The sequence below is a fragment of the Hyperolius riggenbachi genome, chromosome 2, assembly GCF_040937935.1.
Source record: "Hyperolius riggenbachi isolate aHypRig1 chromosome 2, aHypRig1.pri, whole genome shotgun sequence".
NCBI classification, from domain to species: domain Eukaryota; kingdom Metazoa; phylum Chordata; class Amphibia; order Anura; family Hyperoliidae; genus Hyperolius; species Hyperolius riggenbachi.
In genome coordinates this window covers 569,480,943-569,496,339 of record NC_090647.1, presented here as the reverse complement: position 1 = coordinate 569,496,339, position 15,397 = coordinate 569,480,943, and the positions used below count along the sequence as shown (strand labels likewise).

At 54.7% G+C, this 15,397-nt stretch overlaps 1 protein-coding gene across 3 annotated transcripts in view; it reads right to left on the bottom strand.

Annotated features, from left to right (window-relative positions):
* Positions 1 to 15,397, bottom strand: part of LOC137547429 (uncharacterized) — a 309,151-nt gene that overhangs the window by 101,634 nt on the left and 192,120 nt on the right. For all 3 annotated transcript variants that reach the window (XM_068271011.1, XM_068271010.1, XM_068271012.1), the window contains one exon: positions 287 to 652. In XM_068271011.1, coding sequence (XP_068127112.1) covers positions 287 to 652 — 366 coding nt within the window. The remainder of the gene's footprint in view (positions 1 to 286; positions 653 to 15,397) is intronic.

Below are 15,397 nucleotides of genomic sequence, written 5' to 3'. Positions count from 1 at the left end.
GTAGAGTGTAATAATGTGTGTCTATATAATAATACCCCCCGAGCAGTGAGGACCCCTCTATGGCTGTAGGGGGATTATACACCACTTATCTTCCACATGTAGAGTGTAATAATGTGTGTCTATATAATAATACCTCCGGAGCAGTGAGGACTCCTCTATGGCTGTAGGGGGATTATACACCACTTACCTTCCACATGTAGAGTGTAATAATGTGTGTCTATATAATAATATCCCCCGAGCAGTGAGGACCCCTCTATGGCTGTAGGGTGGATAATAAACCACTTACCTTCCACATGAAGATTGTAATAGTAATTGTGTGTTCTTTTGAAATTGTTAGTAGAGTTAAGTATGTCCACACTGTAATTCCCTTGGTACTTCTCGGTCACGTTGTGTATGATGAGGCTTCCATTCTCTGATAATGTAACAGTAACATTGGTGAATATACTGAATTCAAATATGTTCTGTGCACATGCTTTGTGTCTGGCTATTTGTGTGTAGTTATGTCTCTCTTTTTCTCTGTATTTCCACTCTATCTGATCACATCTCCCCGGCTCTGTATGGGTCAGGGTTACCGGGACTGTGATGGGCAGGGTGACCTCAGATCCCGGCTTGGTGACAATCTCCAGACAATCTGTGAGGATTGAGAACTTTCCTGGAACAAGATAGAGAAAGCACAAGCTGACTGCAGAAGAGATTAATATTATTAATAATATTTATTGTATTTATATAGCGCCAACATCTTACGCAGCGCTGCACAATAGATAAATGGGTTAACATACAGGTAGAACATACGGAAACTCACAACAAAACAAGATCATGCAAATGATTTGATAACAATACAGTGTCATAGGTCAAAATAGAGACTGTTCTAGTCCACAAGAGGGGTGATTGTCAGTAAGATTGCATAATCAAGCTGAGCTTGCGTTGGAGAACGCTCAAAGCATAAGTTTTGTTGTATGCGTTTTAATGCGTTTTGATATGCGTTGCACTGCAGTGAGTGTGCGTTTTTAATCCGTTTTCAATGCGTTACAGGACATAGGAAAACGCAGATAATTTTTTTTTCTTTTAGTTTTCAACTTTCTACATTGTTCCTCTGTTGCATTCTGGGACTGATTGCCTGCGTTAACGGATTAAAAACGCGCATAGTGTGCGTTTTACATTGACTAACGTTGTAACGCATAAAGCTAGCGTTGGCCAAAAAACTGCGCCTGGGTGCAGTGGAACGCAACGCACAAAAAGGCTGCGTTATATGTGAAAGCTAAAATGAAAGTCTATGGACTTTCATTTCACCTTGGGTAACGCAAACTTTATCCTTTGCGTTGAAACGCAGAAAATCTGCCCTAATGTGAAAGAGCCCTAAGGGAGAGGGCCCTGCCAGAGGGTGGGGTGGAGACAATAGGTGTGTCTGCGAGAGGGTGTCTAACAGAACATATTATGGTGCTGGTGTAGGGGGTATGTGAGCGTGAAGAGGTGAGTCTTGAGAGCTTGTGTGAAGGTATTAAAGGTGGGGGCGAGTCTGGTGGCTGGAGGGAGCGAGTTCCAGAGAGCAGCTTATTGCGGGTGGACCTGGCATTCCAGAGGCCACAGGAAACAGGGAGCGAATGCCTAGGGGTAGGATGGATAGGAATAAGGTTATGCCAAGGGGGTGTGTGGGTAGAGTTGGGGGGGGGGGAAGGGAGGTGCATGAGGGTTGAGGGCCAAAAGGGAGTCTAAGGACAGAAGGGGAGAGGGTGCGGGGAAACAGAAGGGGGATAAGGTGTAGAAGGAGGTGGAGGTAGAGCATGTGGTGATGGGGGAGAGCGAGATGGGGAGGGAGATGGCTAGGAAATGGTGGAGGGTTAAGGGAGTGAACAGGAGGGAACATTTTGTACTGATGGGATAAGGTAGGATGGGGTGTGGAGAGTGGAAGCATAGACAGGGGGACAGCAGTTAGACCAAGATGAGATAAATGTCACCAATGATGTGGCTGAAGGGGTTCAGCAAAGTTGCATCAATAATTAATCTGGTAAGGAGCAGTCCACAGGAGTTCAGCAGTGAAGTTGGCAGAACATCAATGATGGCAAAAAATCCAGCTGTGTGTGATTGGTGGATGTTGTGTGTCTGGTTGGTAATAACGTAACTTGTCTGGAGGTCGGCGATGGATCAGCTGATGGGGAGTTCAGCAGTGGAGCAGCCAGTGAAGATCAGCAGTGGTGTGGTTGGTGAGGCACGGTGAAACCATCAGTAATTTGGTAATCGGGTCACCCGATTCGGGTGTGCAGTGCTTAAATTTAGCTGGCTGTATGTTTAGCTGGTGTATGTTCAATATGGTATTGAAGGTACTTCTATGCAGGGTGTAGTAAATCAGCAGATGAACAACAGCCCAGAGTTTTGTGCTAGTTCACTTCTGTTCCCTTCTGGCTCAATTCTGGTATAATTCGGTTTGTCTAAAGTACCCTTAAAATTAATACCCTTTAAATTTATACCCTTAAATTTATACACTGCTGACCAAGGTCATGCTGACTATATGATCTGCTAATATATCCCTGACTAGATTGATGCTAAGCACTACACATACAGTCAGGGCCGGGCCGAGGCATAGGCTGGAGAGGCTCCAGCCTCAGGGCGCAGTGTAAGAGGGGGCGCACAATTCATTCAGCTGTCATTCCTAATCGTGTATAAAGCAGAAAGAAATAAGAAAAGGGGATACATGGCAGTGACTGCAAGCCAGATAACTAGAGATTAAGGTGTTGGGGAGGTTGTGGGCCCTGTGGCCCTCTTAGTGTAATAGCAATCAGTGTGTGACGGCTGGGGTGGGAGGAATGGAGGGGCGCACTTTGGTGTCTCAGCCTTGGGTGCTGGAGGACCTTGTCCCGGCTCTGCATACAGTATATAAATAACAGACATTACACTGTGAGAGGTGTTCTCTGTATTCACCTATTCAAAGTTTCGGTAAAACTGGACTCTCTGCACTTCATTATCTCTCATTACATTTAATAGAAACGTCTGTGTAAAGGTTAAAAAAAATGTCATTGTAAAAATTCATACACAGTAGTAGAATCTTGTTACAGTAATCTCTGGATATAGTAAACTCAGTCATCAGGTCCCAGAAAATGTGTGTATAAATATACAATGTATAACCAATTCTGATATAGTAAACGTCGGATATAGTAAACTACTTTTCCTGGTCCTTGGAGTTTACTATAGAGGGATTTTACTGTATTTAAATGACCACAATATCTCCACAGATTCCAGGACTCAGAAGGAACTCCACACCTGAGCCATGTGCCATGTGCTGCGGCAGCGTTCACACTGAGCACGTTGCATTGTGGTACAATCGACTGAATGATAAGTCGCATCACGTGTTAGGCGTGAGATACAGCGCATACAGTGAATGACAGTGGCGTAGGGCTCGTGGTCATGACTGGGCCTGTGCTCTACAAAGGGCCCATGCATGCCGCTGTACATACAGTGCTGCCCATAATTATTCATACCCCTGGCAAATTTTGACTTAAAGTTACTTTTATTCAACCAGCAAGTCATTTTTTGACGGGAAATTACATAGGTTTCTCCCAAAAGATAAGAGTCGACGATGTACAAGAGGCATTATTGTGGGGAAAACATTTCTCAGCTTCTATTCACATTAGTGTTGGGCGAACATCTAGATGTTCGGGTTCGGGCCGAACAGGCCGAACATGGCCGCGATGTTCGGGTGTTCGACCCGAACTCCGAACATAATGGAAGTCAATGGGGACCCGAACTTTTGTGCTTTGTAAAGCCTCCTTACATGCTACATACCCCAAATTTACAGGGTATGTGCACCTTGGGAGTGGGTACAAGAGGAAAAAAAAAATTAGCAAAAAGAGCTTATAGTTTTTGAGAAAATCGATTTTAAAGTTTCTACTTATAAAGACGAAGTTTATTGAAGTGCATAAAGTATACATAATACCAGCATAGAATATGTTAAAATTAGCTGGTGCAGAATAACAGAAGGAAATTGACATTACATCAAATGAGCACAACAAATATGGAAATTGCAGGTTATATTAGGCTAGATACAGCCTACTAAACAAAAGAACACAACACTTAAATCTCATGCGCGGTCGGACCTGTAAACCACTTTCCCTTCCTCTCTGCCCTCTCCGAGTAAAATTCCAAGTTATCATCCTGTAGTTTTATTGATAAATTTCTAACGTTGTCCCCTATATGTTAGCCAAGCATCCCAGATTTTATTAAAGCGGTCCAAATTTTCAACGCCTAAGTAGAAAACCCGGTCTGTTAATGCAATTAAATCTAAGCGATGTTTCACCATATCAATTTCTAGAGTGGGTGTTTTCCATTTAAAGGCAATGGTCCACTGCCCTGCACAAATTAAATATCTAAAAAAGGTCAGGGAAAACTGTCTTTTAAATGCGGGAAATGTCTGTTTTCTTTGCACAGGTAACATGCTTTTTGTCGGCATGCAGTCATAAATGTAATACATATAAGAGGTTCCAGGAAAAGGGACCGGTAACGCTAACCCAGCAGCAGCACACGTGATGGAACAGGAGGAGGGTGGCGCAGGAGGAGAAGGCCACGCTTTGTGAGACACAACAACCCAGGCCTTGCATGAGGACAAGAAGCGTGCAGATAGCATGCTTTGTACCGCCATGCAGTCATAAATGTAATAAAGATAAGTGGTTCAATAAACAGGGACCACGCGGCAACGCTAACCCAGCAGCAGCAGACGTGATGGAACAGGAGGAGGCGCAGGAGGAGAAGGCCACGCTTTGTGAGACACAACAACCCAGGCCTTGCATGAGGACAAGAAGCGTGCGGATAGCATGCTTTGTACCGCCATGCAGTCATAAATGTAATAAAGATAAGAGGTTCCATAAACAGGGACCGGCAACGCTAACCCAGCAGCAGCTGCAGCACACGTGATGGAACAGGAGCAGGCGCAGGAGGAGAAGGCCATGCTTTTTGAGACACAACAACCCAGGCCTTGCATGAGGACAAAAAGCGTGCGGATATAGCAGCAATGCTTTTTGCCGCCATGCAGTCATAAATGTAATACAGATGAGAGGTTCAATAAACAGGGACCGGAAACGCTACACCATCCCAGATGTTCATTGGTCATGTTACTTGGTTGGGGTCCTGGAGTGTTGCGTAGTCATTTCCAATCCAGGATTGATTCATTTTAATTTGAGTCAGACGGTCTGCATTTTCTGTGGAGAGGCGGATACGCCGATCTGTGACGATGCCTCCGGCAGCACTGAAACAGCGTTCCGACATAACGGTATATGGTATATAGTCTGGCTGAGCGGTGTACACAGAGTGTCAGTAAACAATGGTATATAGTCTGGCTGAGCGGTGTACACAGAGTGGCAGTAAACACAATGCTATATATAGCGTGGCTGAGCGAGGTGCACAGTGGCAGTACACACAATGCTATATAGTCAGGCTGAGCCGTGTACACAGAGTGTCAGTAAACAATGGTATATAGTCTGGCTGAGCGGTGTACACAGAGTGTCAGTAAACAATGGTATATAGTCTGGCTGAGCGGTGTACACAGAGTGGCAGTAAACACAATGCTATATATAGCGTGGCTGAGCGAGGTGCACAGTGGCAGTACACACAATGCTATATAGTCAGGCTAAGCCGTGTACACAGAGTGTCAGAAAACACAATGCTATATATAGTGTGGCTGAGCGAGGTGCACAGTGGCAGTACACACAATGCTATATAGTCAGGCTAAGCCGTGTACACAGAGTGGCAGTAAACACAATGCTATATATAGCGTGGCTGAGCGAGGTGCACAGTGGCAGTACACACAATGCTATATAGTCAGGCTAAGCCGTGTACACAGAGTGTCAGAAAACACAATGCTATATATAGTGTGGCTGAGCGAGGTGCACAGTGGCAGTACACACAATGCTATATAGTCAGGCTAAGCCGTGTACACAGAGTGGCAGTAAACACAATGCTATATATAGCGTGGCTGAGCGAGGTGCACAGTGGCAGTACACACAATGCTATATAGTCAGGCTAAGCCGTGTACACAGAGTGTCAGAAAACACAATGCTATATATAGCGTGGCTGAGCGAGGTGCACAGTGGCAGTACACACAATGCTATATAGTCAGGCTAAGCCGTGTACACAGAGTGTCAGAAAACACAATGCTATATATAGCGTGGCTGAGCGAGGTACACAGTGGCAGTAAACAATGCTATATATATAGTGTGGCTGAGCGAGCGGTGTACTACTATTCCCAGCAGCGACACAATGACTGGGGGGACCCTGGCTAGCGTGGCTGGAGAGCGAACTACCCTGCCTGCCTACCCAAAGCTAAACCCACAGAGAAATGGCGGAGATATGACGTGGTTCGGGTATTTATTTACCCGAACCACGTGACCGTTCGGCCAATCAGAGCGCGTTCGGGCCCGAACCACGTGACCCGTTCGGCCAATCACAGCGCTAGCCGAACGTTCGGGGAACGTTCGGCCATGCGCTCTTAGTTCGGCCATGTGGCCGAACGGTTTGGCCGAGCACCGTCAGGTGTTCGGCCGAACTCGAACATCACCCGAACAGGGTGATGTTCTGCAGAACCCGAACAGTGGCGAACACTGTTCGCCCAACACTAATTCACATTTGAGCAACAAGTGTCCAGTCCAAAATTACTCACACTCTTCTCAATAATCAATAAAAAAGCCTTTATTGGCTATTACAGCAATCAAACGCTTCCTATAATTGCAGACCAGCTTTTTGCATGTCTCCACAGGTATTTCTGCCCATTTATCTTTAGCGATGAGCTCCAAATCTTTCAGGTTGGGGGGTCTTCTTGCCATCACTCTGATCTTTAGCTCCCTCCACAGAATCTCAATTGGATTCAAGTCAGGGCTCTGGCTGGGCCACTCCAACACGTTAATGTTGTCTACTAGCAATTTTTTACCACTTTTGCTGTGTGTTTTGGGTCATTGTCATGCTGAAATGTCCACTGGTGCCCAAGGCCAAGTTTCTCTGCAGACTGCCTGCTGTTGTCGTTGAGAATCCTCATGTATTGCTCTTTTTTTCATGGTGCAGTTTTCTGTGATTAGGTTCCCTGGTCCATTGGCTGAGAAAACACCCCCAAAGCATTACATTGCCACCACCATGTTTGACAGTGAGGGATGGTGTGCTTTGAGTTGAAAGCTTCTCCTTTTTTCCCCACAATAATGCTTCTTGCACATCATCTTATTATCTGTTGGGAGACACCTATGTCAGTACATTGCAGAGAAGGAAAAGGCAGCCAGCCAGCGGGGACACAGCGGTGCAGTGCTGATCGGGCACCAGTCATCCAAGCACACAACAAGGATATCAGCTGTGTAGGGACAGGGCAGGTGTCAGATCAGTACAGTAGCATACCTTTGGATCCAGGAACAGCACAATACAAAGGAACAGGAAAGGTTCTGCTGAGAGACTCTTCCTGATAGAGATATGACATCCCCTGATAATAAGCCCTAGCGCATCTTTTAGAGCAAAAAATATTACAAGACACTGTCTTAATTTCAGGGAAACAGGGTACTTACTGTAACGCCTTTGCTGTGTCATATCTAATGCATTATAATCCATGTAGTGTCAGGTCAGCAGCAGGGGTGACAAAATGAAGTCAGTCCTGCTGCTGCTGTGATACTGCATAGTTTATTATCTATCTGATATGTTTATATCAAAGGCGTTACAGTTATCTAAAGAAACGGAACCCTCCGGAATCCTATTGAGTCTTCCCTCAGTGTTCTGTTGCCCCCCCCCCCCCTCGCTAAGCGCAGACCCCCGAAATATCACCGACCATGGATTGTTGGCAAGCTTAGCAGGGCTGTGACCACATGTGAAATCAGCACGGCCGTGCATGCACAGTGAGCAGGGGCCATTTATCACCTCTGGCATCAGCACAGCCACACATGCACAGTGAGAAGGGGCAGCTTCTTACCTCTGGCATCAGCACAGCCACACATGCACAGTAAGCAGGGGCCGCTTGTCACCTCTGGCATCAGCACAGCCACTCATGCGCAGTGAGCAGTGAGCAGGGGCCGCTCGTCACCTCTGGCATCAGCGCAGCCGCGCATGCACAGTAAGCAGGGGCCGCTCGTCACCTCTGGCATCAGCACAGCCACTCATGCGCAGTGAGCAGGGGCTGCTCGTCACCTCTGGCATCAGCACCTCCGCACATGCGCAGTGAGCAGGGGCCACTCGTCACCTCTGGCATCAGCACAACCGCACATGCGCAGTGAGCAGGGGCCGTTCATCACCTATGGCATCAGCACCTCCGCACAAGCACAGTGAGCAGGGGCCGCTCGTCACCTCTGGCATCAGCACAACCGCGCATGCGCAGTGAGCAGGGGTCGCTCGTCACCTCTGGCATCAGCACAACCGCACAAGCACAGTGAGCAGGGGCCGCTCATCACCTCTGGCATCAGCACCTCCGCGCATGCGCAGTGAGCAGGGGCCGCTCGTCACCTCTGGCATCAGCATACCCACGCATGCGCAGTGAGCAGGGGCTGCTCGTCACCTCAGGCATCAGCACAGCCACGCATGTGCAGTGAGCAGGGGCAGCTTCTCACCTCTGGCATCAGCACAGCCACACATGCACAGTGAGCAGGGGCCACTCATCACCTCTGGCATCAGCACGGCCACGCATGCACAGTGAGCAGGGGCCGCTCGTCACCTCTGGCATCAGCACAGCCACTCATGCGCAGTGAGCAGGGGCTGCTCGTCACCTCTGGCATTAGCACAACCGCACATGCACAGTGAGCAGGGGCTGCTCATCACCTCTGGCATCAGCACCTCCGCACATGCGCAGTGAGCAGGGGCCACTCGTCACCTCTGGCATCAGCACGGCCGCGCAGGCGCAGTGAGCAGGTGCCGCTCGTCACCTCTGGCATCAGCACGGCCGCGCAGGCGCAGTGAGCAGGTGCCGCTCGTCACCTCTGGCATCAGCACAACCGCGCATGCGCAGTGAGCAGGGGCTGCTCGTCACCAGTGGCATCAGCACAACCGCACAAGCACAGTGAGCAGGGGCCGCTCATCACCTCTGGCATCAGCACGGCTGTGCATGCACAGTGAGCAGGGGCCACTCGTCACATCTGGCATCAGCACGGCCGCGCATGCGCAGTGAGCAGGGGCCGCTAGTCACCTCTGGCATCAGCACCTCCACACATGCGCAGTGAGCAGGGGCCGCTTGTTACCTCTGGCATCAGCACAGACACACATGCGCAGTGAGCAGGGGCCACTCATCACCTCTGGCATCAGCGCGGCCGCGCATGCACAGTGAGCAGGGGCCGCTCGTCACCTCTGGCATCAGCACGGCCGCGCATGCGCAGTGAGCAGGGGCTGCTCGTCACCTCTGGCATCAGCACAACCGCACATGCACAGTGAGCAGGGGCCGCTCGTCACCTCTGGCATCAGCGCAGCCGCGCATGCACAGTGAGCAGGGGCTGCTCGTCACCTCTGGCATCAGCACAGCCGCGCATGCACAGTAAGCAGGGGCCGCTCGTCACCTCTGGCATCAGCACAGCCACTCATGCGCAGTGAGCAGGGGTCGCTAGTCACCTCTGGCATCAGCGCAGCCGCGCATGCACAGTAAGCAGGGGCCGCTCGTCACCTCTGGCATCAGCACAGCCACTCATGCGCAGTGAGCAGGGGCTGCTCGTCACCTCTGGCATCAGCACCTCCGCACATGCGCAGTGAGCAGGGGCCTCTCATCACCTCTGGCATCAGCACGCCCGCGCATGCACATTTAGCAGGGGCCGCTCATCACCTCTGGCATCAGCACAACCGCACATGCGCAGTGAGCAGGGGCCACTCGTCACCTCTGGCATCAGCACCTCCGCACAAGCACAGTGAGCAGGGGCCGCTCATCACCTCTGGCATCAGCACAACCGCGCATGCGCAGTGAGCAGGGGCCGCTCGTCACCTCTGGCATCAGCACGGCCGTGCATGCGCAGTGAGCAGGGGCCGCTCGTCACCTCTGGCATCAGCACAACCGCACATGCACAGTGAGCAGGGGCCACTCGTCACCTCTGGCATCAGCACCTCCGCACAAGCACAGTGAGCAGGGGCCGCTCGTCACCTCTGGCATCAGCACAACCTCACATGCGCAGTGAGCAGGGGCTGCTCGTCACCTCTGGCATCATCACAACCGCACAAGCACAGTGAGCAGGGGCCGCTCATCACCTCTGGCATCAGCACCTCCGCGCATGCGCAGTGAGCAGGGGCCGCTCGTCACCTCTGGCATCAGCATAGCCACGCATGCGCAGTGAGCAGGGGCAGCTCGTCACCTCTGGCATCAGCACAACCGCACAAGCACAGTGAGCAGGGGCCACTCGTCACATCTGGCATCAGCACCGCTGCGCATGCGCAGTGAGCAGGGGCCGCTAGTCACCTCTGGCATCAGCACCTCCGCACATGCGCAGTGAGCAGGGGCCGCTTGTTACCTCTGGCATCAGCACAGACACACATGCGCAGTGAGAAGGGGCCGGTCGTCACCTCTGGCATCAGCACGGCCGCGCATGCGCAGCGAGCAGGGCCTACTCGTCACCTTTGGCATCAGCACAACCGCACATGCACAGTGAGCAGGGGCCACTCATCACCTCTGGCATCAGCACGGCCACGCATGCACAGTGAGCAGGGGCCGTTCGTCACCTCTGGCATCAGCACGGCCGCGCATGCACAGTGAGCAGGGGCCGCTCGTCACCTCTGGCATCAGCACAGCCACTCATGCACAGTGAGCAGGGGCTGCTCATCACCTCTGGCATAAGCACCTCCGCACAAGCGCAGTGAGCAGGGACCACTCGTCACCTCTGGCATCAGCACGGCCATGCATGCGCAGTGAGCAGGGGCCGCTCGTCACCTCTGGCATCAGCACAACCGCACATGCACAGTGAGCAGGGGCCACTCGTCACCTCTGGCATCAGCACCTCCGCACAAGCACAGTGAGCAGGGGCCGCTCGTCACCTCTGGCATCAGCACAACCGCGCCTGCGCAGTGAGCAGGGGCCGCTCGTCACCTCTGGCATCAGCACCTCTGCACATGCGCAGTGAGCAGGGGCAGCTCATCACCTCTGGCATCAGCACAGCCGCACATGCGCAGTGAGCAGGGGCCGCTCATCACCTCTGGCATCAGCACCTCCGCACATGCGCAGTGAGCAGGGACCGCTCATCACCTCTGGCATCAGCACGCCCGCGCATGCGTATTTAGCAGGAGCCGCTCGTCACCTCTGGCAGCAGCACAGCCGTACATGCACAGTGAGCAGGGGCCGCTCGTCACCTCTGGCATCAGCACAGCCACGCATGCGCAGTGAGCAGGGGCTGCTCGTCACCTCTGGCATAAGCACAACCGCACATGCACAGTGAGCAGGGGCCACTCATCACCTCTGGCATCAGCACAACCGCACATGCACAGTGAGCAGGGGCCACTCGTCAGCTCTGGCATCAGCACAATCGCGCATGCGCAGTGAGCAGGGGCCGCTCGTCACCTCTGGCATCAGCATGCGCAGTGAGCAGGGGCCACTAGTCACCTCTGGCATCAGCACCTCCGCACATGCGCAGTGAGCACGGGCCGCTTGTCACCTCTGGCATCAGCGCGGCCGCGCATGCGCAGGGGCCACTCGTCACCTCTGGCATCAGCACAACCGCGCATGCGCAGTGAGCAGGGGTCGCTCGTCACCTCTGGCATCAGCACAACCGCACATGGAAATAAAGCAGAGGCCTCTCGTCACCTCTGGCATAAGCACAACCGCACATGCACAGTGAGCAGGGGCCACTCGTCACCTCTGGCATCAGCACAACCGCACATGCGCAGTGAGCAGGGGCCGCACATCACCTCTGGCATCAGCACCTCCGCACATGCGCACTGAGCAGGGGCTGCTCGTCACCTCTGGCATCAGCACCTCTGCACATGCGCAGTGAGCAGGGGCAGCTCATCACCTCTGGCATCAGCACAGCCGCACATGCGCAGTGAGCAGGGGCCGCTCATCACCTCTGGCATCAGCACCTCCGCACATGCGCAGTGAGCAGGGGCCTCCCATCACCTCTGGCATCAGCACGCCTGCGCATGCGCAGTGAGCAGGGACCGCTCATCACCTCTGGCATCAGCACGCCCGCGCATGCGTATTTAGCAGGAGCCGCTCGTCACCTCTGGCAGCAGCACAGCCGTACATGCACAGTGAGCAGGGGCGGCTCGTCACCTCTGGCAGCAGCACAGCCACGCATGCGCAGTGAGCAGGGGCTGCTCGTCACCTCTGGCATCAGCACAACCGCACATGCACAGTGAGCAGGGGCCACTCGTCACCTCTGGCATCAGCACAACCGCACATGCACAGTGAGCAGGGGCCGCTCATCACCTCTGGCATCATCAGCACCTCAACAGTGAGCAGTGAGCAGGAGCCACTCGTCACCTCTGGCATCAGCACGGCCGCGCATGCGCAGTGAGCAGGAGCCGCTCGTCACCTCTGGCGTCAGCACGGCCGCGCATGCGCAGTGAGCAGGGGCCGCTCGTCACCTCTGTCATCAGCACAACCGCACATGCACAGTGAGCAGGGGCCACTCGTCACCTCTGGCATCAGCACAACCGCGCATGCGCAGTGAGCAAGGGCCGCTAGTCACCTCTGGCATCAGCACAACCGCACATGCACAGTGAGCAGGGGCCGCTTATCACCTCTGGCATCAGCACAGCTGCGCATGCACAGTGAGCAGGGGCCGCTCGTCACATCTGGCATCAGCACGGCCGCCCATGCGCTGGGAGCAGGGGCCGCTAGTCACCTCTGGCATCAGCACCTCCGCACATGCGCAGTGAGCAGGGGCCGCTTGTTACCTCTGGCATCAGCACAGACACACATGCGCATTGAGAAGGGGCCGGTCGTCACCTCTGGCATCAGCACGGCCGCGCATGCGCAGCGAGCAGGGCCTACTCGTCACCTTTGGCATCAGCACAACCGCACATGCACAGTGAGCAGGGGCCACTCATCACCTCTGGCATCAGCACGGCCACGCATGCACAGTGAGCAGGGGCCGCTCGTCACCTCTGGCATCAGCACGGCCGCGCATGCACAGTGAGCAGGGGCCGCTCGTCACCTCTGGCATCAGCACAGCCACTCATGCACAGTGAGCAGGGGCTGCTCATCACCTCTGGCATAAGCACCTCCGCACAAGCGCAGTGAGCAGGGGCCACTCGTCACCTCTGGCATCAGCACGGCCGCGCAGGCGCAGTGAGCAGGGGTCGCTCGTCACCTCTGGCATCAGCACAACCGCACATGCACAGTGAGCAGGGGCCACTCGTCACCTCTGGCATCAGCACCTCCGCACAAGCACAGTCAGCAGGGGCCGCTCGTCACCTCTGGCATCAGCACAACCGCGGCTGCGCAGTGAGCAGGGGCCGCTCGCCACCTCTGGCATCAGCACAACCGCACATGCTCAGTGAGCAGGGGCTGCTCGTCACCTCTGGCATCAGCACAGCCACACATGCGCAGTGAGCAGGGGCCGCTCATCACCTCTGGCATCAGCACCTCTGCACATGCGCAGTGAGCAGGGGCCGCTCATCACCTCTGGCATCAGCACCTCTGCACATGCGCAGTGAGCAGGGGCCGCTCGTCACCTCTGGCATCAGCACAACCGCACAAGCACAGTGAGCAGGGGCCGCTCATCACCTCTGGCATCAGCACGGCTGTGCATGCACAGTGAGCAGGGGCCACTCGTCACATCTGGCATCAGCATGGCCGCGCATGCGCAGTGAGCAGGGGCCGCTAGTCACCTATGGCATCAGCACCTCCGCACATGCGAAGTGAGCAGGGGCCGCTTGTTACCTCTGGCATCAGCACAGACACACATGCGCAGTGAGCAGGGGCCGGTCGTCACCTCTGGCATCAGCACGGCCGCGCATGCGCAGCGAGCAGGGCCTACTCGTCACCTCTGGCATCAGCACAACCGCACATGCACAGTGAGCAGGGGCCACTCATCACCTCTGGCATCAGCGCGGCCGCGCATGCAGAGTGAGCAGGGGCCGCTCGTCACCTCTGGCATCAGCACGGCCGCGCATGCACAGTGAGCAGGGGCCGCTCGTCACCTCTGGCATCAGCACAACCGCACATGCACAGTGAGCAGGGGCCACTCGTCACCTCTGGCATCAGCACAACCGCACATGCACAGTGAGCAGGGGCCGCTCATCACCTCTGGCATCATCAGCACCTCTGCACATGCGCAGTGAGCAGGGGCCACTCGTCACCTCTGGCATCAGCACGTCCGCGCATGCGCAGTGAGCAGGGGCCACTCATCACCTCTGGCATCAGCACGGCCGCACATGCGCAGTGAGCAGGGGGCGCTCGTCACCTCTGGCATCAGCACAACTGCACATGCACAGTGAGCAGGGGCCACTCATCACCTCTGGCATCATCAGCACCTCTGCACATGCGCAGTGAGCAGGGGCCACTCGTCACCTCTGGCATCAGCACGTCCGCGCATGCGCAGTGAGCAGGGGCCATTCGTCACCTCTGGCATCAGCACAACCGCGCATGCGCAGTGAGCAGGGGTCGCTCGTCACCTTTGGCATCAGCACAACCGCACATGGAAATAAAGCAGGGGCCTCTCGTCACCTCTGGCATCAGCACAACCGCACATGCACAGTGAGCAGGGGCCACTCGTCACCTCTGGCATCAGCACGGCCGCGCATTCGCAGTGAGCAGGGGCCGCTCGTCACCTCTGGCATCAGCACAACCGCACATGCACAGTGAGCAGGGGCCACTCGTCACCTCTGGCATCAGCACCTCCGCACAAGCACAGTGAGCAGGGGCCGCTCGTCACCTCTGGCATCAGCACAACCGCGCATGCGCAGTGAGCAGGGGCCGCTCTTCACCTCTGGCATCAGCACAACCGCACAAGCACAGTGAGCAGGGGCCGCTCATCACCTCTGGCATCAGCACGGCTGCGCATGCACAGTGAGCAGGGGCCACTCGTCACATCTGGCATCAGCACGGCCGCGCATGCGCAGTGAGCAGGGGCCGCTAGTCACCTCTGGCATCAGCACCTCCGCACATGCGCAGTGAGCAGGGGCCGCTTGTCACCTCTGGCATCAGCACAGACACACATGCGCAGTGAGCAGGGGCGGTCGTCACCTCTGGCATCAGCACGGCCGCGCATGCGCAGCGAGCAGGGGCTACTCGTCACCTCTGGCTTCAGCACAACCGCACATGTGCAGTGAGCAGGGGCCACTCGTCACCTCTGGCATCAGCACGACCGCGCATGCACAGTGAGCAGGGGCCGCTCGTCACCTCTGGCATCAGCACGGCCGCGCATGCGCAGCGAGCAGGGGCCACTCGTCACCTCTGGCTTCAGCACAACCGCGCATGCGCAGTGAGCAGGGGCCGCTCGTCACCTCTGGCATCAGCACAACCGCACAGGCGCAGTGAGCAGGG